This window comes from Mobula hypostoma, chromosome 1, assembly GCF_963921235.1.
Source record: "Mobula hypostoma chromosome 1, sMobHyp1.1, whole genome shotgun sequence".
Taxonomy (NCBI): Eukaryota; Metazoa; Chordata; class Chondrichthyes; order Myliobatiformes; family Myliobatidae; genus Mobula; species Mobula hypostoma.
The window spans coordinates 174271173-174296557 of NC_086097.1; the positions used below are offsets into that span (position 1 = coordinate 174271173).

At 40.3% G+C, this 25385-nt stretch overlaps 1 protein-coding gene across 3 annotated transcripts in view; it reads left to right on the top strand.

Annotated features, from left to right (window-relative positions):
* Positions 1 to 25385, top strand: part of stk3 (serine/threonine kinase 3 (STE20 homolog, yeast)) — a 581025-nt gene that overhangs the window by 161073 nt on the left and 394567 nt on the right. For 2 of the 3 annotated variants that reach the window (XM_063059845.1, XM_063059836.1), the window contains exons 2-4: positions 13037 to 13117; positions 14366 to 14494; positions 23486 to 23600. In XM_063059845.1, the coding sequence (XP_062915915.1) occupies positions 13037 to 13117; positions 14366 to 14494; positions 23486 to 23600 (325 nt within the window). Of the gene's footprint in view, positions 1 to 4331; positions 4385 to 13036; positions 13118 to 14365; positions 14495 to 23485; positions 23601 to 25385 lie in introns of those variants that run through there. The other variant, XM_063059856.1, reaches the window with a different exon arrangement.

Genomic DNA, 25385 nt, shown 5'->3' on the forward strand with positions numbered 1-25385 from the left:
CTTCTGATTGCTGGTGGGATTGCTATGCTACCAGATAGGGTAAATTGCCTTCAGATTGCTGGTGGGATTGCTCTGCTACTGGAGTGGGTAAATTGCTTTCTGATTGCTGATGGGATTGTTCTGCTAACGGAGAGGGTGAATTGCCTTCTGGTTGCTGGTGGGATTGGTCTGCTACCGGAGAGGGTAAATTGCCTTCAGATTGCTGGTGGGATTGCTCTGCTACTGGAGTGGGTAAATTGCCTTCTGATTGCTGATGGGATTGTTCTGCTACCAGAGAGGGTAAATTGCCTTCTGATTGCTGGTGGGATTGCTCTGCTACCAGAGAGGGTATGTTGCTTTCTGATTTCTGGTGGGATTGCTCTGCTACCAGAGAGGGTAAACTGCCTTCTGATTGCTGGTGGGATTGCTCTGCTACCAGAGAGGGTCAACTGCCTTCTGATTGCTGGTGGGATTGCTCTGCTACCAGAGAGGGTAAATTGTTTTCTGATTGCTGGTGGGATTGCTCTGCTACCAGAGAGGGTAAATTGCTTTCTGATTGCTGGTGGGATTGCTCTGCTACCAGAGAGGGTAAATTGCCTTCTGATTTCTGTTGGGATTGCTGTGCTACCAGAGAGGGTAAATTGCCTTCTGCTTGCTGGTGGGAGTGTTCTGCTGCTGGAGACGGGGGACTGCTTTCTGATTGCTGTTGGGGTTGCTGTGCTCCTGGAGAGGGGGTCTGCTTTCTGATTGCTGGTGTGTTGGCTCTGCTACCAGAGAGGGTAAATTGCCTTCTGATTGCTGGTGGGATTGCTCTGTTACCAGAGAGGGTAAACTGCCTTCTGATTGCTGATGGGATTGCTCTGCTGACAGAGAGGCTAAATTGACTTTTGATTGCTGGTGGGATTGCTCTGCTACCAGAGAAGGTAAATTGCCTTCTGATTGCTGATGGGATTGCTCTGCTACCAGAGAGGGTAAATTTCCTTCTGATTGCTGATGGGATTGCTCTGGTACCAGAGAGGGTAAACTGCCTTCTGATTGCTGGTGGGATTGCTCTGCTACCAGAGAGGGTAAACTGCCTTCTGATTGCTGGTGGGATTACTCTGCTACCAGAGAGCGAAAATTGCCTCCTGATTGCTGGTGGGATTACTCTGCTCCCAGAGAGTGTGAACTGCCTTCTGATTGCTGGTGGGATTGCTCTGCTACCAGAGAGCGAAAATTGCCTCCTGATTGCTGGTGGGATTACTCTGCTCCCACAGAGTGTAAACTGCCTTCTGATTGCTGGTGGGATTGCTCTGCTACCAGAGAGGGCAAATTGCCTTCTGATTGCTGTTGGGATTACTCTGCTACCAGAGAGCGAAAATTACCTCCTGATTGCTGGTGGGATTACTCTGCTCCCAGAGAGTGTAAACCGCCTTCTGGTTGCTGGTGGGATTGCTCTGCTGCTGGAGAGGGGGGACTGCCTTCTGATTGCTGGTGGGATTCCTCTGATACCAGAGAGGGTAAATAGCTTTCTGATTGCTCGTGGGATTGCTCTGCTACAAGAGAGGGTAAATTGCCTTCTGATTCCTGGTGGGATTCCTCTGCTAACAGAGAGGGTAAACTGCCTTCTGATTGCTGCTGGGATTGCTCTGCTGCTGGAGAAGGGGGACTGCTTTAGTTGCTGGTGGGATTGCTGTGCTAGTGGAGAGTGTAAACTGCCTTCTGATTGCTGGTCGGATTGCTCTGCTGCTCCCTCCTTCCCCGTGTGCCCTGTCACTGTGCCCAGAGAATGTTACCCTGGTTTTTGTGTTTTGGATATTGTTATGGACTTGGGCTGTGTTCAGTGGACTTTAACGCCCGCCCCCCCCCCCCCGCAGTCTTACAGTTTTTTTTGTATTCTTTTTTTTTGCCTGATCCTGTTTTCTTTCGTGCAGGGGAGGAGTTATTTGGTGGGTCGGTGATCCTGTTCTGTTTTTCATCTGGTTTTTGGGCAGGAGAGGGGGATTTTGGGGTTAATGATTGCTTTGCCATTCTTTTCTTGGTTTTGTGGCTACCTGGAGAAGAAGAATTTCAGAGTTGTATACAGTCTGTGAGGGATTAGTTCCGATACCCCCTGCAGTTAGCAAAATACGCGGATGCTCAAGTCCCTTATTTAACCTGCCTCCGTGCGGGTGTACTTTCGGACCCAGAGCAGCACAGGACCTGCTGCTCTCAGTGTTTCTGTTTCGTTGACTTATAATACCTAATACAATGTAAATGCTATGTTAATAATTGTTATACTGTATTGTTTAGGGAATAGTGACAAGAAAAAAAGTCTGTACATGTTCAGTACAGACGCAACCATCGTAGCTCTTCTGAGAACGCCGATGCTGCCTCGGCATCAGCAGATGCCGATTCTCCTGTGATCTTTAAGTTCTTGAGGCTGTAGCGCTTTACATAGCCAGCCAGCCATCCCTAGCACTAACACTTCCACGAATTTCAGCTTCTTTCTGCTTTATTGTACGAATGCTCGATTCATTCTTACCGACCTTACAGCTCACTTCAGAATGCGACATGCCACTTTTCAAAAGATCTAATATTTCTAATATTTTGGTGAGAGATAGCACTTTAGATTCCCTCTTAGCCTTTGAGGAACTGCTTTGCCCATGCAATTGCTTTTTAGGAGCCATTTTTTCACAGAAACTAAGTAGCGAACGAACGAGACATGAGGTGAACGATGCTGGAACAACGAGTGCTGGAGGGAGAACTTCTGGGTTTTCCCGATTCGCGGTTGGTTGAATTTGCGCATGCGGAACTCGCGGATAAGCAGGGCCGACTGTACTTTGATATTAAGTTTAACCTTGGATTCAAAATGACTTGAGTGGGTGTTCATTTGAATGTGTATGTGTGCCATATGTCATTTGTGGAACTGGAGAAGCCAACACTCTGGGCCACTGCTATACCACCATCAAGAATGCTTACCATGTCATCCCATGTCCACACTTTGGAAAAGTCTGATCACATGGCTGTATTTCTACTCCCTGAGTATAGCCAATGACCACAGCATCAGTCGAGTGAACCAAGAAGCTATGGACAAGGTGGAGGAACGCTTATAATACTGTTTTGAGTTAGTGGACTGGACAGTATTCAGGGATTCATCTTTGAGTCTGAATGAATACACCACAATTGTCAGTGACTTCATTAAAATCTGTGTGGATGAGTGTGTGCCTATGAGAACATACTGTACATATCTGAAACAAAAGCTGTGGATGAACCAGGAGATTTGCAGTCTGCTGAGGGCTAGATCTATGGTGTTCAAGTATGTTGATCCAGTACTATACAAGAAAGCTAGGAATGAATTACAGAGGGCTATTTGAAGAGCAAAAGGACAATTCCAATTGAGGTTAGAGGCAGAATCAGATCCATATCAACTCTGGCAGGGTTTGCAGACTGTTACTTCTTACAAAGTGAAACCTAACATCGTGAATAGCAGCGAATCATCACTCCTACATGATCTCAATACACGCTTTGAAAGGGAGATAAAAATACAGCTATGAGGATCACTGCAGCATCCAGTGACCATGTGATCTCTACCTCAGAAGTTGACGTCTGAATGTCTGTCAAGAGCGTGATCTCTAGCAAGGTAACTGGCCCCAGTGGTGTACCTGGGTACACTCTGAAAATCTGTGCCAACGACGTGGCGCGTGTATTCAAAGGCATTTTCAATCTCTCATTGCTACAGTCAGAAGTTCCCACTTGCTCCAAAAAGGCAACAATCATACCAGTGCCCAAGAAGAGCAAAGTGAGCCTCCTCAATGACTATCGTCCAGTTGCACTCGCATCTTCTGTGATGATCATGGCTGGAATCAACTTCTGCCTAATCAAGGACCTGGACCCACTGCTATTTGCCTATTGCCACAACAGGTCTACATTGAATGCGATATCATTGGCTCTTCACATTGGCTGTGGATCATCTGGACAATACTAATACTTGTGTCAGGCTGCTGTTTATTGACTCCAGCTCATTGTTTAACACAATCATTACTACAGTTCAAAAGACTCCAAAACCTGGGCCTTTGTACTTTACTCTGCAACTGGATCCTCAACTTACTCAATGAAAGACCGCAGTCTGTGCAGTTCGGAAATAACATCTTTACCTCGCTGATAGCCAACAAAAACCTCAACTGCTATACTCTATCTACACCCTTGACGGTGTGGCTAGGCACAGCTCAAGTGCTATCTATAAATTTGCTGATGACATAAGTATTGTTGGCATAATTTCAGGTGGTGATGAGAAGACGTACAGGAGTGAGATAAATCAGCTGGTTGAGTGTTGTCGTCGCAACAACCTTGCACTCAATGTCAGTGAGAATTGATTGTGGACTTCAGAAAGGGTAGGACAAGGGAACACACACCAGTGCTCAATGAGGGATCAGAAGTGGAAAAGGTGAGCAATTTCAACTTGTCAAGAGTGTCAACATTTGTGAGGATCTATCCTCAGCCCAATGTATTGATTCAGTTATGAAGAAGGCATGACAGCAGCGATATTTCATTTGGAATCTGACAAGTTTTGGTAAGCCAGCAAAGACACCCACAAATTTCTACTGATGTGCCATGAGAGTATTCTAATTGGCTGCATCACTGTCGAATATGAGTGGGGGCTCTGCACAGTTTGGAAATAAGCTGCAGGAGGTTGTAAACTCAGTTAGCCCCATCACTGGCACTCACCTCCCCAGCATCCAGGGCATCTTGGAGGAGTGATCTCAAGAAGGTGGCATCCATCATTAAGGGTCCCCATTACCCAGGGCATGCCCTCTTCTTATTGCTACCAGCAGGGAGGAGGTACAGGAGCCTGATGGCACACATTCAATAATTCAGGAACAGCTTCTTCTTCTGTGCCAACAGTTTTCTGAATAGACATTTGAACCCATGAACACTACCTCACCACTTCTTTTCTTTTTTTGTACTGCTTATTTAATTTAACTTTTTAAAATATATATAGACTGTAATTTACAATTTTTAGTATTAAGTGTTGCAACATTCACCTGCTGCATAGAAATATAGAAAACCTACAGCACAATACAGGCCCTTTGGCCCACAAAACTGTGCCAAACATGTCCTTACCTTAGAAATTGCCTAATGTTACCCATAGCCCTCTATTTTTCTAAGCTCCATATACCTGTCCAGGAGCCTCTTAAAAGACCCTATGGTATTTGCCTCCACCACAGTTGCTGGCAGCCCATTCCACGCACTCACCACTCCCTGCGTTTTAAAAAAAACACTTTGCCCTGACATCTCCTCTGTACCTACTTCCAAGCATCTTAAAACTGTGCCCTCTCGTGCTGGCTTATTTTCTCAATAAGCCTTGCATGGGGTATCTTGTCAAATGCCTTGCTGAAATCCATATACACTACATCTACTGCTCTACCTTCATCAATGTGTTTAGTCTCATCCTCAAAAAATTCTATCAGGTTTGTAAGGCACGACCTGCCTTTGACAAAGCTATACTGACTATTCCTAATCATATTATAACTCTTCAAATGTTCATAAATCCTGCCTCTCAGGACCTTGTCCATTAACTCACCAACAACTGAAGTAAGGCTGACTGGTCTATAATTTCCAGGGCTATCTCTACTCCCTTTCTTGAGTAAGGGAACACCATCCACAATCTTCCAACCCTCCGGAACCTCTCCCGTTCCCATTGATGATGCAAAGATCATTGCCACAGGCTCAGCAATTTCCTCCCTTGTCTCCCACAGTAGCCTGGGGTACATCTCGTCCGGTCCCGGTGACTTAGCCAACTTGATGCTTTCCAAAAGCTCTCGCACATCCTCTTTCTTAATATCTACATGCTCAAGCTTTTCAGTCCACTGCAAGTCATCCCTACAATTGCCAAGATCTTTTCCGTAGTGAATACTGAAGCAAAGTACTCATTAAGTACCTCTGCTCTCTCCTCTGGTTCCATACACACTTTTCCACTGTCACAATTGATTGGTCCTGTAACAACAAATTTCACGATATTAAATCTGATACTAAACCTGATTCTGATTCTTCTGTATGTATTTGTGCTAAGTGAGGTTAGGGTCTTGTTGCTAACTGCTACTACAATCGTATAAATTAGAATGTGTTCGTAATTACAATTAATCTTGATCAATAATTCCTGATGGGACTTAAGTAATGTAAGTTCTCTCAGACTTGAGTACTTGTATTTTTTTCTGCACTTAGGTACCATAAATCATCTCCAGCTGAGGTGGGGATTAGGGAACTTGATATTTGAGATCTACCAATTACTGTCTGAAACAATCCGCAGGGAGATGTGTGACCATAACCTGTGAGAAATGCCTAATAGTGCATTTAGATTTTGTCATTTATTTAGCAAGTGGCTGAAAATTGAGATTTAGACCTAAAGCAGTGATGTGGATTGCATTCAGCCACTGAAGATTGTAGTGGGGGGAGAAACCTGAAAGAGTTAAAGAATTCTATGTAAATATAAAAGGATATTGGAGCATATTTTGAAGAGAAATTTCCTTAAATGCAATATGGCAAATGATATTAAAGGCATGCATTAATAAATAATAATGTTTGAAAGCATAAAGTGCCTCTTGTATGTAATGGAATTCTCTGAAATAAAATAACTTGTTAAGCAAATAAATTACCAATTATTGATCACCACTTCATCTGTTCTATTTGAAGAAAAATATTCAGCCAGAACATTAGGTATTCTACCTCCCCTTTTCTCTTTGTATGCATCTGAACCCCTCTACAATGGCGGAATTAAAACTCAGTGGAATAAATAAACTATGATAACATTGTGGAGTTGTATTTATTACTTGAAAATCAAAATAACTGCAAATCTAAAATAAAAACCAAACATATTGAAATGCTAAGCAGGTCATGCTGCATATGTAGGAATAGAGGCTACTAATATTTTGGGTATAAAACCCTAAATCAGAATCATTTTGAAAGGTCTTTCAGTTGAAATGCTAATTTTATCTTCTCACAGGTAAGTGTGAATATTTCCAGCATTTTCACTTTTTTCTTCTTCAATTTTTCACAGTATGGGTAAGGCTGGCATTTATTGCCATTCCTAATTACTCTTGTAAAGTTTGCGCGAGCCATCTTGAAATGCTGTAGTCCTTCTGCCTAAGATACATCTGCACTGATATTTGGTAGGATGGTGTGCAACTTGAGAGGAACCAGCAGATGATGGTGCAGTCATGTGCCTGCTTCTGTTGTTCCTCTTGATGGTAAGATTGGAATAGGTTAAGTTATCTGCAGTGTATTTTGTGGCTAGTAGTACATTTTACAGTTACGGTGAACAGTTAGTAAAGGTCTTTATGGTCATAGAGGGAATGCCATTTATGGGCTTGGCCTGTTTTTGATTAGAATATCATTTCTTGAGTGTTGGACTCCATGGAGAGTGTCATAATCCTGCAATAAATCTTGTAGATGAAAGGAAGTGTGTCACTTTCCACAGGATACCTTCTATTGTAGTTTAAAGTTCAAAGTATGTTTATTATTGATGTATACATTATACAACCTTGAGATTCATCTCCTTACAGGCAGCCACAAAACAAGAAACCAAAATGAATCTATTAAAAAAGACCAAGAACCACTCAATGCACAGAGAAATGGAAAAAAAAACACTTTGGATTGTTAACAACAGGAATTCTGCAGATGCTGGAAATTCAAGCAACACACATCAAAGTTGCTGGTGAACGCAGCAGGCCAGGCAGCATCTCCAGGAAGAGGTACAGTCGACGTTTCAGGCCGTGACCCTTCGTCAGGACTTCGAAGGGTCTCGGCCTGAAACGTTGACTGTACCTCTTCCTGGAGATGCTGCCTGGCCTGCTGCGTTCACCAGCAACTTTAATGTGTGTTACTTTGGATTGTTGTTGTTTTTATTAATGTGTATATCGTAGTTGAGTTTCTGGTCAGTGATGACCTGCAAGATGTGGAGAACCTAAGAGTATTGACTGTTAGTGGTATGTGATTGGACTGTCATAGAGCCATAGAACACTACAGCATGGAAACAGGCCCTTTGGCCCATCTAGTCTAGGTGGATCTATTAATCTGATTAGTCCCACTGACCTGTACTGGGCCATAGCTCTCATCTATGTACCTGTCGAAATTTCTCTTAAATGTTGGTATCAAACCTGCATCCACTACTTGCGCTGGTAGCTTATTCCATATTCTCACCACCCTCTGAGTGAGGAAGTCACCCTTCATGTTCCCCTTAAACATTTCACCTTTCACCCTTAATCCATGACCTCTAGTTCTGGTCTCACCCAACGTCAGAGGAAAACCACTTTTGGGATGGTTGTTGACAAGCACTTCTGTGACATGAATCTGACTTTACACTTATCAACCTTGGCACAGTGTTGTCTATCTTTGTATTGCTGTGTGTACGATGAACTGCTTCATTTTGTGAAGAGCTGTGATTATCAGCAAATGTCCTTTATGACAGAAAGAAGGTCATTGATACAGCAGCTGAAGATGGTTTGGCAGAGGACCCTGCTCTGAAGAATTAATACAGTACTATCACAGGGTTAGGAACTTTGTCTTTTCCTGTATGTAATCTGTTACCCTGACATTGTAACGTGCCTTCAAGGGGTTGTGTGTTCAGGTCGCTGAAGTAGATTTTAAACCCACAATAATAACGACAGGGAATTCTGCAGATGATGGAAATCAAGAGCAACATACAAAATACTTAGCAGGTCAAGCAGCATTCATGGAAAGGAATCAGTCGTCAACATTTTGAGCTGAGACCATTAGGATGTAATGTTAAACGCTGAAAGTTCTTATTCAGTAGTCACTTTATTACATCAGCCACCAAATAGAAATAAATGATGGAGTATGAAAAGGGTTTTTTTTAATGGTTGTTTTAACTGTAATCAATACTAATTTTAGTGAGGTTTTGGAAAATCAAAGTCAAATTTAGTAGCATATGCACAAGTACATGTATACACAAATTCAGTGAAAAGCTTACTTGCAGCAGCTTCACAGGCATGTGGCATCAGGTAAGCAGCATTCATAAGAAAAACAGAAATTAAATATTATACACAATTTTCTGAAGGAAAGAACACAATTAGTCAAAAAATTTCCACTTTAGTGCAAAGTGACCGAAGTGGTCATAGTGTTGCTAAATTGAAGTAGCTTACTATGTTCAAAGTAAACTTATTATCCAAGTACATATATATCACCATATACCACCCTGAGTTTCTTCAATCTGGTGGTATGGGATTTCAGACTTCTCTCCCTCTTGCCCAATGATAACTGTGAAAGGATGGTCTGCTTTATATAATGTGAGTCTTTGATGATGGCTACAATGGTATAGAGTATGTAGGTATACAAAGGTATGCAGTATGTCTATGGTGCATTGGAGAGGGTCCACAATTGTCTGCAGCTTCTTCTGTTCCTGCACATTTGAATTGCTCTATCATACCATGATGTAATTTGTCACATGTGCTATAGCACTTACTATTTCATTATTCCTCTGACATTTAATTATTGAGCAAATCAATGTTTTCGCAACTGCACAGATCATTGACAGGTCATCTGTTGATATTTTGAATCAGTAAAATAATTTTCTACAGTAGAATTGTTGAGAACATTTTTTTGCACAATGTAATTTTGAAGGAGCTGAAAAGGTAATAAATACTGTTTGGAAGTAATGAGATACTTGTTCAGAATTCAACTTCTGGCGGCATTCACTATTTAGAAATTCTGTTGGTGTTTTGTTTTAAATGATCCATCTTGCAGTGATTAGAGCAAATTTATTTTTGTTTGCACAAATTGATTGTATGACTGATTGATAGCTCAATTATTTACAATATAAATAGAGGATGTTAGAAATGCTCAAGTTAGGCAAAGTGTGAAGAGAGTAACAGTGTTAGCACTTAAGAATTATGATCTTGCAGATTTTCAGGTTTTAAGTTTTTTGCTATTTAATTGGCTTTGTCCAACTTTAATCCAATTTCCTTGCGTATGAAAAACGTGTTATTGTCCAGTTTGACAAATTTCTAATGATACAGCTTCCTCACAAGAGCAGGGATAGAGTTCCCTTGGTTTCTTTCCTTTACACCCCACCAGCCTCATTACTCAACAGGTTATTCACTACGTTTTCCACTATCTTCAGCATTTACACCACTAGACACATCTTCCCCTATTCAACTTTAAGCATTTCAAGGGGGTATTCCCTTCACTAGTTCCTGGTCCACTCATCTGTTCTCAACAACCACCCTTTTTGGGCATTTTGGTTTGCAGTTGCAGAGAGGGACCCAATCAGTCTTATGAAATGAAATAGTGGTTTACTTACAATTTTTCCTATCCGGTGTTCTGCACCTGGTATTCACAATGTGGTTTTCTCTACAAAAGCAAAACTAAATGTAGATTGGGTCACCACTCTGCATTCAGTCTGCAGTGATGACCCTGAGTTTCCTGTTGTCTCCCACTTCATTATCAGGATCAGATTAATCGTGAAACTTGTTGTTCTAATGGCAGCAGTACAGTGAAAGGACATGAAAATGATGATGAGTTACAAAAATAAAGCCAGAGGGGAAAGAAGCTATTCCTAAGTCACTGAGTGTGAATATTCAGGCTTCCTGTATCACCTCCCTGATTGTTGCAATGAGTAAAGGGCATATCCCAGATGGTGAGGACCCATTGTGATGGATATTACCTCTTTGACATACTGCCTCATGAAGATGTCCTCGATGGTTGGGAGAGTTGTGCCCCACCCTGTGTGGCCTCCTGTACTGATGCAATGAGGCCTGGAGTACAGTTGAGTCCAGCACTTTATCTTCCATTTTGGGCACACAAAATGGATTTGACGTGACTTGGATTTGGGTCCAAGCCATGTTCAATCTCAGGTGATTTTAATTTGTGTCTTTTGCGACGATTCAGTTGATTCTATTTTCTTGATGCATCGATATTATTCATTTACAAATATAACAATTCATAATGAAAGTGAGCTTTGCAGTAAAACTGACCTTTATTTTCATTATCACAGAAACATTGGGAAAGAATTATAATTGTTTTAGTCCATTAATATCTAAAGTTTTATAACTTATTTGTGACGGTGTACTCAAGAAAATACCATTGACATCATAAACATGTGACAAAATTTCAGTATGCGTATGACTGTCTTAGTCTTAGTGATGTTTGCATTGTTGGTTTCCTTATGTGGTAGATGAGAGAGTGGATGCTCAAGGGCTACAAACATTCCCAGCCTGAAACATGAGTCTAATTTAGTGTAGAGAGCCTGGGTGTCTGTTCTACAGAGAAATACATATGTGCATGATTTGGTTGATGTTTGTTAGATATCTGTTTTTGGGTGGAAGTTTTCTACTGCAAAAGTTGGGAAATGGCCTCTGTGTTATAGCAGAAGTAGATAAATTTTGTGTTCTTTGGACGAAGGATGTGACAGTTTTTATGCCATGGACCCTTACTGAGGAGTCTGTGGACCCCAGGTTGGGAACCCCAACTTAAAGAGATAGTAAATAAATATTAAAAAAGCACTGAAGAACAGGGGCCCAGTGGCGTGATATCATGGACCTGGCACAGGCAAAATAGGCCAAATTGCTGGCTCAAAGTTGGAAATATCTTAGATGCTATAATTGAAAACTTTTCTCGACTGTGAGATCTGAATAAATGCAGTTTGCTTGAGCCAAAATGGAAATGTACTGTTGTGACTAATTTATTTTTTATGCTGAATAGTTTTTTTTGAGGAAACATCAAATGCAGCAATATTTAGTGCACACAAATAAACAAGTGGTATCATTATTATTTGAATCTTAAAACTGTGCTCTTCCTTTGTAATTTCTCCTTCATCTAGTGGAATTTTTAGTAGGAAGTAATTTGTCCACTGTAGAGCCTTTGAAGGGAATGATGACTAATCAATTAGTTGACCTTGTTGGAGAGCTATATACCTACCCACCTACCAACCCACCCCCTCCCCCGGCCCTTAGAGCACAGCAACTTCCGATTTACCTCTTGCCTAATCATAAGAAAATTTACAATGACCAATTAACCTCCCAATCGGTACGTCTTTAGACAGTAGGATGAAACTAGAGCACTTGGAGGAAACCCATGCGGTTTCGGGGAGAACGTACAAACTCCTTCCAGGCAGTGGTGGGTATTGAACCCGGGTCGCTGGCACTGTAATGTGTTGTGCTAACTACTGCGCTACTGTGTTAGTGGAAATGTGATGAACACATTGAAAGTTGAAGATTATAAAGATGTGCTGATAATCTCCATGTTTTGAGGTGTTGACAAATGTTATTCTAAAATTTGTCTCTTTAAAGTAATTTTTTGGGGGTATTTTTGAGGCATATTTGTCGATAATAGGAAGAAAAATGAAGCTGCAAAGCATTTATATCAGATTTGGCAGCATTAAAATCACTTGGGAATTTAGGAAATTCCAGGAAAACTGCATAGTATGTTCAGAATAGAAGACCTTTTGGTACAGAAACAGTTAGTGCAAATGAAGCCTGGTTTATTTAAAGAAAGGCATCACTAAACATGGAGAGAAAGGAATAGAAGGATACGTTGATGGCCTTAGATGAAAATGGGTCCATTAGGTTTAGTGGGATATATTTAGCTCAATAAATCTAAACCAGTGTTTATCTTTTATAGTCTTACAATGTGGATAATCTCTGTTTTTAATTGCAAGTAAAAATCATATTTTAGGAACAAGCATATTGTTGTATTAGTAGCAACACATAAAACTTTGGAGGAACCCAGTAGTTCAGGAAGTATCTGTGGAGGGAAATAGACAGTTGAAGTTTTGGGTCAGAACCCTTCCTCTGGACTGGAAAAAAAGGGAGTTAGCCAGGAGGAAAGAAAGGCTTGAACAAGAGCTGGCAGCTGATAGGTGGATGCAGGTGAGAGGGTGGTGATAGCAAATGAGGAAGGGGAGAGGGTAAGAATGATGTCAGAAGCTGGGAGGTGATCGGTTGAAGTGACAAAGAGGTGAAGGTGAATCTGTTTTATGATGAATTTGATCTGTATGGCGATAATTGTATATGGTATTTAGGAGTGTATGCAAAAGGTGCATATCTTAATCCATACTGCATTGACTTCTTTAATTTTTTTTTAGCAAGTTGAAGAAACTGAGTGAAGACAGCCTCACAAAACAGCCTGAAGAAGTTTTTGATGTACTGGAAAAGCTTGGTGAAGGGTGAGTGGCATAATGTTTCAGATTTTGTTCAGAGAAATGGTATTCTCTGGATCCTTTCCTGCTGTTACAGAAAACTGGAGTTGTTATTCTGCTGTTACAGAAAACTGGAGTTGTTATTCTGCTGTTACAGAAAACTGGAGTTGTTATTCTGCTGTAAACTAACATGGCTTGAATAGTCCGGGTTCACACTGTAATGACTTATGTGCCGAGGTTTCTGATGCAAATTTTAACCATCATTTTCTTTGCCTCCCCTGCAATATGCAAACCAATTTACCAGTGTTTTATTCTTCTTCTCTGAAAAGCTGTAGAATGGTGTTTTTATCACTTATTTAATTGATCAAAATTATTGCTAAATTATTATATTTTTATGTCATTACAGTATATATTGCTTTTTATAGTCAATCATGTTAATCATTTAAACGTTGTTCTTCATTACTAATAGTCCTTAATAAGTGAGTGATTTTGTTAGTCAACTTAGTTACCTGAGATATGATTGTTTTTGGAAAATTGGATTTGAAGCTTAAGTAGTTTTGGAAGTAATTGAATAGAAGTCTTTGTAGTTACCTTGCAGAAACATTATAAAAATTGCAGTTGTTTTAAATTGGACAAAGGTCAGAAACTTTCCACTTTGCATCTGTGATTTATTCCCAAGCTAGGTTTATCCTATCAGCTGTGCAGTTTTGGGGAGCTGGTGAACAAAAATAAATGGAGAGAATAAAAGCATTGAGATTAATATAGGATTGGTAAAAATTAGCAGTTGGTGATTGGCGTGGACTTGGTGGGCTGAAGGTGTTCTTTAACCTTTAATATACCAACCTATGAAACTGCTTAAAATCTGTCTGTTAGTCCCCCACAGCAGCTCTCTTCCTTTTTGTCTTGATGTGTGATTTTTAATGATCCTTTGGCCCATTTTCATTCAGGATGCAAGAGAAATGCAGATTAGCTGAGTAATTCAAATGAATTTCCTTGTTTTAATTTTCATTGCAACAGTTTAATAAAGGTGACTGTGCTAAAGGAAATTGGTATTTGCCTTAATTGTCTGTTATTTCAACAAATGGTAAATTGTTCATGATTGGCATGGGCTGATTGAAATATTTGGCAATATTTTGAATTTAGTTGTATTTACTTCAGCCGTTACATGACTAAACAGATTAATGTACATAAATGCAAATATATAAGTCCTATATTAACTATTAATTTATTTAGTATATATTTAAAAAAAAATCCTTTTCCATTTCTTTGTTCCAGATCTTATGGTAGTGTTTTTAAAGCAATCCATAAAGAATCAGGACAAGTTGTTGCCATAAAGCAAGTGCCAGTGGAATCTGACCTACAGGAAATTATTAAGGAAATTTCAATAATGCAACAATGTGACAGGTATGAGTAGTGGAATGTGGCAATTCCACTTAGCAACATAGTGTATTTTACAGATGTTCAACCCTAAGTGTTATGATTTAGTCAAAACGTAAAACCAGAATATTACAGAGATCAACATTTTTCACTATTTTTGAATCAAGACTTTTAGAGTTGCTGTGATACGGGTTTGTAACATCTGTCCTTTTCTTTTTCCTTTTATTTGTTCATTCTTTTTCATAGTTCCCATTGAACATGCTTTGAGCAATCATATTTTGATGAATTATTTGTGTTTAAATAAACTATTTTGGTACTGCAATTTAGAATTTGCCATCATTATTCTGTCCGGTTGCTACTGGTCCAAGACCAGCAACTGCAGAATCTTTTAGTAAGAGGCAGAACCTTGTTTATACTGTTTGGCATCAAAGTGAATTCTTACAGCTCTCCACATGCTTCCATGTGTATACTGAGCTCCACCCATTGTTAAGTTTTATATGGTTTGAGAGTGTTGAAATATTTCAGTCGATTTTGTGCAAATTTCAGAAGTATTTGGAATGATTAGTATTGAATGTGTTTCCTGTGCTTTAATATTCAGCTTACATACAACAGATTTGCTTGTGGGTAGGGGTGGGCTTTTACTGCTGCCTCAAAGTATGTCGTGAATCTGGCAGTGTACATTTAGAAGTTTAACTTAAACCAGGGAGCCGACTTGTATCTCCAAAAGGTACTATAATTACAACGAGCTCAATTTCCTGAAACAGGAAAAAGTATCAGGAATGAGTTGCCACACACCATTTAGATGGTACAGTGGGCACTGATAGAATCATTAAAGTGATAGGGATTGGATTCTCATATGTTTATAGGATCTGCTCAACTGCATTGGTTGATTCTGTTCAAATTAAGAGTCATTCATGAAAGTAGTATATTTGAGATACTCATAAAAATAATGATTTTTGATGAATATTTTAAAGTTATTTACATAGATTTTTAAGTTGTTATCAGAATAGGTAAGAAAAAAGTTTGCATGGTGTATCTGGACTTATGAAGGCCTGTCAAAAGGTGCCCCATGAAATTATATATACAATTGGGTCACACATTATTGGTGAAATATTCTAGCATGCATTGAAGATTGGTTAACAGACAGAAAATGATTAGTGGAGTGCTGCAGACTGTGCTGCTTGGATGCCAGTTTTTCATAACCTATCTCAATAACTTGGAAGAGAAGATCCATGTTTGCTAATGAGCAAGGTTGTGAAGTAGTGTGGCCCGTGAAGAGGATGCAGGGAAGCTTGAGGAAGATACGGGCAGATTAAGTGAATGAGGAAAGACAAGGCAATGGAGATGTGCTGTAGGAATATACGAGGCCATCTATTTGGAAGGGAAGATTAATTTTTAATTATGGGAGATTGAAAGGTATTGCTGTTCAGAGGAATCTCAATGTCTTTGCAAACAAATCAATGAAAATTGATAATTAAAAGCCAAAAAGATTCAGATGTTGGAATTCTAAATCTAAAAAAGAAAATGATGGAATCATTCACCAGGTTAGGAAACATCCAGTGAAAGATTTTAAAAAAAGTTAACATTTCAGTTCAAAGAAGCCTTATTTTTTTTCTACTAAATTAGACAGCTTCATATTGTAAACACAAGTTTCTGCAGAGGCTGGAAATCCAGAGCAGTACACTCAAAATGCTGGAGGAACTCAGCAGGTCAGGCAGCATTTATGATGAAGAAGAAGAAGAAGAATAAACAGTAAACATTGAAACCCTTCACCGGGACTGGAAAGGAAGGGGGAAAAAGCCAGAATAAGAAGGTGGTGGGGGAGGGGAAGGAGTGCAGGTTTTGTGTGCTGCAGTCCCGAGGAGTCATCAGATGGCATAGAGGGAGCGAGAGTTTAAAAGAAGCAATTAGGGGCAGTTGGCACACTTTGTATGCCACAGTTCCCAAGGTGTCATTGGATTGCTCATATTGAGGTGCTTGGGAAGGACCCATAAAAAGATAGGTTTAAGTGCTGCAGCCATTGTGTAAGTGGGCCAGTGTTGGAGAGGGCAGTTTGGGCTATGGCTCATGAAGGCTTCTGCAAGGAGAGATGTAGGCTGTAGGTCGATCCTCCGCCGCCCCCCACCCCCCACCCCCCAAACAATTATTTATTTATTTGATTATTTATTCTTTCTTATTGCACATTTAGAGCAGGGTTGCCATTCAGGATACTGGAATGCTGTACTTGCAGTTTGTGGGAAGACAGGGACTTGCACGCCTGGTGACTACACCTGCAAGAACTGTATCCAGCTGCAGCTTCTAATAGACTGTGTTAAGGAGCTGGAGCTGGAGCTGGAGCTGGATGAACTCCAGATCACTCATGAGGTTTACCAGTTGATAGACATACAGGAAGGTAGTTACATCAAAGTGCAGGACACGAGTAACTGGGTGACCGTCAGGTGCGGGAAAAGAGATGGGAAGCTAGTGCAGAGTACCCCTGTGGCGTTCTCTTCATCAATGGGTATACCATTTTGGATACTGTTCAGGGAAGACCTAGCAGAGGAAAGCCCCGGTGACTAGGTCCCTGGCATTGAGTCGTGCTCTGTGGCTCAGAAGGGAGGGGGGAGAAGAGCAAGCTGTAGTGAAAGGGGATTCATTGGTTAGGAGAACAGAAAGGTCCTGTGAATGAGAGCAAGATTCCCAGATGGTTTGTTGCCTCTCAGGGACATCTCGGTGAGCAGTCGGAGGTCGCGGTCCTGCAAAGTGAGTTCACCAAGTTTGGTGCTAAGTTAAAGGACAGGCTACCTTTATGGTCGCCGGTGACTTTAATTGAGCGTTGCTGACGGAAGTCTCTCTGAAGTTTTGTTAGCACATCCAGATGAGCACTCATGGAGATACCGCACTTGACCACTGCTACACTCCCTTCCGCAAAAGCTCTCCTTCACCCAGCTTTTGGAAAATCAGATCACTCTTTGATCCTGCTTTTGCCGACGTACAGGCAGAAGCTGAAACAAGAGGCGGCCATAGTTAAAACCATCCACTGTTGGTCCAACCAGTCAGCCTCCATGCTGCAGGACTGCTTTGATGACGTCGACTGGAATTTCTTCCATGATGAGGATGTCTCTGAGTTCACTGATGGAGTCACGTGCTTCATCCGGAAGTGCATCGACGATGTTGTACCCCAGAAGTTGGTCAGGGTCTTCCCGAACCAGAAACCCTGGATCAGTAGTTCTGTGTGAGCAGCACTTACCACATGACACAAATCTTACGCTGCCAGCAATCAGCAGAAGCTGAAGAAAAGCAGCTACGATCTGTGCAAAGCTATCAGGGCTGTGAAACAACAATACAGGGACAAGATTCACAATGAATAGCATGTGTGACTTGTGGCAAGGGTTGCACGCCATCGCAGACTTCAAAGCCGAACGTAGTGGTGCCGCCAACATCGCGGCCTCTCTCCCAGATGAGCTCAATTGCTTTTACGCTTGGTTTGATGTCGCTAACTCTTTTCCTCCGATGAAAGCTACCGGTACAATCTGCAACCTGGTCATCTCTGAGGCTGAGGTACACAGATGTTTACGAGTGGACAGTTGCAAGGCTGTAGGACTGGACGGCATCCCAGGGTGAGTACTCAGGATGTGCGCAGCCTGTGTGTTTACAGACATTTTTAATCTCTCCCTCTCCCAGTGTACAGTGCCCTCTTGCTTCGAATTATCCATCATTGTCTCTGTACCAAAAAAGACCAAGGTAACATGCCTAAATGATTGGTGTCCTGTCGCACTCATCTCAATGATAAGCAAATGCTTTGAGGGGCTGGTCAAGGACTATATCTGAAGCTTGCTACCACCCTAACTGGACCCCCTACAATTCGCCTACCAACACAATCGATCGACAGACAACGCAATAGCCACTGCTGTACATATCATCCTTACACATCTGGAGAAGAAGGATGCTTACGTGAGAATGCTGTTCTTGGACTACAGTTCAGCATTCAACCATAATTCCAGGCTCAACAGGAAGCTCAGAGACCTCAGCCTTGACCCTGCCTTGTGCATCTGGATCCTGGACTTCCTGTCAGATCGCTGGCAGGTGGTAAGAATGGGCTCCCTCATCTCCACCCCTCTGACTCTCAACACAGTAGCCCCTCAGGGCTGTGTACTAAGTCATCTCCTTTACTCCCTGTATAGCCATGACTGTGTCGCCACCCACAACTCTAAACTGTTAATTAAAGTTGCTGATGATGCTACGTTGATTGGCCTAATCTCAAACAATAACAAGATGGCCTACAGGGAAGAAGTCATCTCTCTGACACAGTGGTGTCAAGAAAACAACCTCCCCCCCAGTGTCGCAAAAACAAAGCAGCTGGTTGTGGATTACAGGAGGAATGGAGACGGGCTAACCCCTATTGGCATCAATGGATCTGGGGTTGAGAGGGTAAACAACTTCAAGTTCCTCGGCATAAACTTCACCGTGGATCTCAAGTGGTCTGTACATACTGGCTGTGTGGTGAAAAAAGCACAACGGTGCCTCTTTCACCTCAGACGGTTGGAGAAGTTTGGTATGGGCCTCCAAATCCTAAGAACTTTCTACATGGGCACAATTGAGAGCATCCTGATTGGCTGCGTCACTGCCTGGTATGGGAACTGTACCTCCCTTAATCGCAAAATTCTGCAGAAAGTGGTGCGGACAGCCCAGCGTATCTGTAGTTGTGAACTTCCCATGAATCAGGACATTTACAAAGGCAGGTGTGAAAAAAGCACCCAAAGGGTCATTGGGGACCCGAGTCGCCCCAACCACAATCTATTCCAGCTGTTACCTTCTGGGAAACAATAGTGCCGCATAAAAGCCAGGACCAACAGGCTCCGGGACAGTTTCTTCCACCAGGCCATCAGACTGATGAACGTGCTGATCTGAGTGATCTATATTACATTGACTGTTCTATTTATTATAAATTACTATGATTGCACATTGTACATTTAGATGGAGACATAACAAAGATTTTTACTCTTCATGTATGTGAAGGATGTAAGAAATAAAGTCAAGTCAATTCAATGCAGGGCAAACTGGATAACTCATCTAGTGAGGCTTTTTAGGTAGAACTGAGGAATAAGTAAGTTATGACCAAGTTAATGAGATTATATTATAGATCTCCCACAGTGCGTGGGATTTAGAGGAGCAAATTTGTAGAGAGATGGCAGAACTTTTCAAGAAACATAAGGTAGGTGATTTTAACTTTCCACATATTGATTGGGACTTCCATACTGAATGGGAAAGAGCTTGTCACATGTGTTCAGGAAAGTTTCCTTTATCAGTACATAGGAGACCCAACAAGAGAGAATATGATACCAGATCTCCTATTGGGGAATGAGACAGGACAGGTGGCAGAAGTTTTGTGTAGGGTAACACTTTGCATCTAATGATCATAATGCCATTAATTTCAAGGTATAGTACTTAAATACCAGTATGTTTCTCAACATTTTCTACTATTTATTGTGTATTCCCTTCATTTACATTTTCTTCCCAAAATCTTTTGTCATATTTATTCTGATTCCTTTATAATTGCCACTTCTCTGTCTGCATGACAAATCTATTGATACCTTCCCGAGGTCTATAGTTTCTTCCTTCCAGGCCATTTTTGCAATTTCTGAAAGTCATTGGTTCTACATTTAAGTGTAATTTTTTGGCATAAAGCACAGAAAAATCAAGGGACTTCCCAGTGAACCCTGTGAAAGCCCTCTGCAGCAATTTGGCAGTTCAAAATCTGGCACCTGCTAAAACAGACAGGGATTTGTTATCCTAATTTTAGCTTCAAGATCTAGTCAATTAAATATCTAATTGACTGTAAGTGACTGGTGGGAGGAGAAGATGGCGACGTGACGGCCACTCCAGTGAATGATATCTATTAAGTAGGGTGCCGTGCACAATCCTGATTTGATGGAGACAGACGTGAGAGCACGGAGGAACATCTGGTGAAACTTCTGAAATGCCTGCTTCGCTGCCGCTGCTACTGTGCGATCCAGAATCTCCAGAGGGGAAGGCCCCGAATCCTCGGCTTTGCTTGTTGCTCGGTGGCCGGGGCAAGGTCAAAGCGCTCGGCAGTGGATGGTGCTCGGTGCTCGGTGTCGGAGGGCTGGTTGGAGGCTCAAAGTTTTCGGACGGACTCAGAGTCGGCTGCGGTCGGGTGCTTCCAATGCATCAGCAAGTTTGCGGCACTTGGAGGTTCATGGCAGGGAGAGTTTCTCCCTTCTACTGTCTGCTTGAGTTGATGGGGCTATCGGTACTTGAGATTTTGTTTTACCGTGTCCATGGTCTGCTCTTAATCAAATTATGGTATTGCTTTGCACGGTTGTAACTATATGTTATAATTATGTGGTTTTGTCAGTTTTAGCCTTAGTTTGTCCTGTGTTTCTGTGATATCTTTCTGGAGGAACATTGTATCATTTTTTAATGCATGCATTTCTAAATGACACTAAATGAGGACCGAGTGTCCTCATCATCTAATCTAATGATCTAAAACAATAGAATCAGTACGCACAAGTCACTGATTCGGCAGTGCATTTTTAGAAAGAATAAAATATTTTCTGATATCACAAACTCTCTTCCTCCTGGTGCTTAGGTTGTCAGAACTATTTGCTTGAACTCTCCTACTAAGGTCCGCAGTAACAATGGAATGTCCTCCTGGGAAGTGCAAGGAGTGAGGGGTCTTTGGTTCATTGAGGATTCATGAGGGAATCGATGTTCACCTGTTTATGTTGACATAAGTGTGTTTACAGATACAGCTGATCAGCTGTTCTAACATGCATCTCAGTACAGCAGTAACATATCTGGTAAATTGCAGCCTTAAGCTTGCATGGAGCTCTTCTATCACTCAGTTTTGCTGCTACTTTTTAGTCAATTATCACATGAAAATTTCTGATATACTAACACATTTTTTGATTTAACCTGGACCCACAGCACTTCCTTACTAGTCAAGCAGGCACAGCAGCGTCTACACTGTTTTGTGAGGAGGTTGAGAAGTGCAAAGCTCTCTGTCCCCATTCTAACAACCTCCTAAGGAGCACCATTGAGAGTATCCTGTCTGGCTGCATCATTGTGTGGTATGGAAGCTGCAAGGCATCAGACTGCAAGACCCTACAAAGGATAGTTAAAACCACTGAGATGATCGCTGGGGTCTCCCCCACCTCTATTTATGACATTTACAGTTGCAGACAACGGGCCCAAACCATTATTGAGGATCCCCATCACCCATCCCATTATCTCTTTGACCCACTACCATCAAGAAGGAGGTACAAAAGCATCTGGACTGGGACTGCCAGACTGTGTAACAGTTTCTCTTGGACTGTGAGACTAATGAATATCCTGCTACCACCAAGTTTCGTCACTAGGTCAGTGTGCTGTTTACGATATATTCCACTGTTTACTTGTGCTGCATGCATTTTGAATTATATTTTATTCATTTACTTATGGTAATATTTTGGTTCATGCACTGTGTTTTGTGGGTGTATCGTGGTCCTGAGGAAAATTGTTTTGTTTGGTTGTATATGTACAATCAGATGATAATAAACTTGAATTTGATCATCCATTTTTAGTCTCTGTTTCATATGTAATATGATACTTGCATTTTGGCTCAATGCTCCCAATTTCTTCAATCATGAATGTGTACCTTATGCTTGCTGAAAGAATTTTATAAATTAATTGATCTAAGCAAATGCTCACTATTAACTATTCAAATCCAACTGGTTCTGTTTCTTATTCTTTAAAGTATTATTAACATCAGTAAAGGAACTTGAGCTTATGGATATTTGAAATGGGGAAGTTTAAAACCTTGATGAATGCCAAATTAAACTTTAAGAATTGTTATATATTGGATATTTTCTCAGGTACGGGAGTACATAAATTTACATTTGCATATAACTACAGAAGAGAAGTTAGTTGAAAAAGCTTCATTAACCTCTATATTTCTGTTTGTATAATTTCAGCTCTGCCTTTTCTAACATTATGCAACAGACCATGATAAGTTGGCATTTGTGTTCTGTTGAATTTGTTCCTGTCATCATTTAATCTTCTTTTCTGGAATGTAATACTTCGCACATTCAAATCCTTAGTAATATTATTCAGCCATCTGTCTTCACGGTTTACGTAAAGACATGGAATATAATCCACTTGATGCTGCTTTTGTGTAAGTTTGATTATGTATGTATTATGTCATGAAGTTTGGCCAATAGTTCCACTGGGATAATGTGGTAAAGGATTTTTAGGGGTTATTCTATTGTAAAGAAGCTGTTTGCATTGTGGTTAGTCCTCACATTAAAAAAAATGCCTATCGGTTCCTTTCATTAAAAAGGCAAGCTAATACCCTTTAGGGCAGAATTTTATTTTTTAAAAAGCTGGTTTTAATTCCCCAGTGGTAATAGGGCAGTAGCTAGTTTTTGTTAAATGTTTGCAGTAACATCAGATCTGTATTGTGTGAGTTATGGGAATTAACAATTCTACTTAGTCAAGGCATGGGCCTATTTTGTCATGTTGTATGTGCCAATTGTCTTGCAGTATGTCTTCAAACTGTTAACTAATCTGTTCCTGGGTTTCCTAAATTGTTAAAAAACTGTATGTCTCTGGAGGAGCAAATCATGTGGAAGGATGGGAAGTTTTAAAATTAATACAAAGGAATTATAACATTACAGCATAAGTTTAAATATTAATAATGAAATAACCAAATTGATGAAATATTTTGAAATTAAATTAGGTTTTCACGTATCATTTGCTGGAAATTTAAGAATCACTTCATAAAATCATTGGATTTCTTAGTGCAAAATAAATAACAATATGAAATGCTTTAGTAGTTTTCACGTAATGCAAGAAGATAGTGTGTTTGCCTGGTGGGTCTTTAGTATAATGAACAAAGTTGATGCACAGCTGGAAAATGGCTTGGAACAGTGCTGGCTGGTTTATCTTTCTTTTGTTTACTTTAGAGAAAATCAGACTCTTTTGAGGCTGATAATAGAAAAATTATGATTTTTAATGATTATTTTGTTTTATTTTCAGTGCATATGTAGTGAATTACTATGGCAGCTATTTTAAAAATACGGATCTCTGGATAGTTATGGAATATTGTGGGGCTGGTTCTGTGTCTGATATTATCCGACTACGAAACAAAACAGTAAGTATGTTAAGTTTGTCAACATATGTTTAAAGTAATGTAACTGAATTTCTTCCCTCTTTGCTGAATACTGAAGTAAGTATAATGTAGGGTATTAATGAGATGATCAGTTATCGTAGAAAGTACAGAAAAATAGTATCTGGTGTGAGGTGAATTGTGCTGTTCAGACAGATCTGGTGCCTTCAAACAAAAAACATAAAGTGAATCTGGAGATGCGATAAGTAATTGGAGAAGCAAATTAAAAATTGTCGTCTTTATTGCAACAGAAATGTCCTCATAAAATGCCCTAGAAGCTATAGCAGATTGCCCTAGAAGATTGTAATGTGGGCCTTGACAGGTTAGATACTGGGAGAATGTTTCTGTTGATGGAAAATCTCAAACTAAGCAGGATAATTTCAGCATAAAAGAATTCCCTCGCTGGCAGCCATCATTCTTCAGAATTCTTGAACTCAAGCAGCTATGGATGTTCAGCTTTTAAGCATACTGAAAACTGGGGTAGATTTTTGATTACAGGAACATTAAAGGCTGTGGGAAACAGATAGGAAAGTGGAATTGAGGCCAATGATCAGCCGTGAATGGTCACATGCTCTACTTTTGTTCCTATTTCTTAAGAAGAGTGACTTCCTTTAGAAATTTGAGGAAGTTTGCATGTCATTTGAAATATGGGATTATATTAAATTTCAAAGTTATTGAAATAAAGTGAGCTTTTTGTGATTCATTGTTGAAAGAATTTGCTCACATCAAACAAATGTGCTGGATGATGAGATTTTTATTGGTCAGAATTTGCAGGCATTATGTGATAAAGATGGTTCTGAAGAAAATTTCAGTTTCATTGAAAGCTAAGGAAATGCTCAAGATTACACCACCCTCTTCTGATGTAAATTTGCTACTACAGGTTAGTTAAAAATGTTAGAGGAAAGATGTTTGCTCATAAATCAGTTTATTTTCATTAGTATAGTTTTATAAAGATTTTTCAGTTGTTAGTATTTTTTTAAGTGAAATTATCATAAAGGATTTTTAGCCTCCAGTGTCTTTGCAGAAAAACATCATTTTATAAATTCTGCTGAAAGCGATATTGGGAATACTGACAGAGCGTCAACTAACAGTCTAAGGTAACTGAATTAATGTCATCCAGCATCCTTCAGTGCCTTGACTTCAGTTATGTATTTTAATCAGTGCCACCTGCAGTTCATTTGATAGTTCGAGTCAGAAGCCTGTGGATTCAAATCCTACTCCAGAAAACACAAAAATCAAAAAGTAGTTGGGATGCTGTAAGGTCAGAATCCTCAATCTCTCTGAGGTTAATCTGCTTTCAGCTGGATATTAATGGTGTTGGAGAGAGAAAGTTATTTCTATAATCTTGATCAATGCTTATTCTTCAATTAATTTCAGGAAAACTAATGATGTTATCAGTTTATTGTTGTTTTAGGGGATTTGCTGTGTGCAAATTGATCACATAGGATATAATTGAGCCTTTTCATAATGGCGTGTTTCCTTGATATGACTTTTTCAAATAAATCTTATCAGTATGGCCTTCTGTTCCTCTGAATTCTATCAAATGCAACAATTTTGGATAATCAGCCTTTCCAATTCTGATAAAAGATTAACCTTGTAATCTTAACTCAGTTTTTCTCTTTCAGGGTGTTTCTAGCAGCCATATTTTTCAGTTTCAGCATAGTTGTTTTAACTTTAGTCCTGTAAGTTCCCTTTTGGATTTCTTCGTTTACGTTGATGGCTTCAGGTTATGCTCTTTTTCATGGAAGTGTTTTCCCTGCTTTTATTATG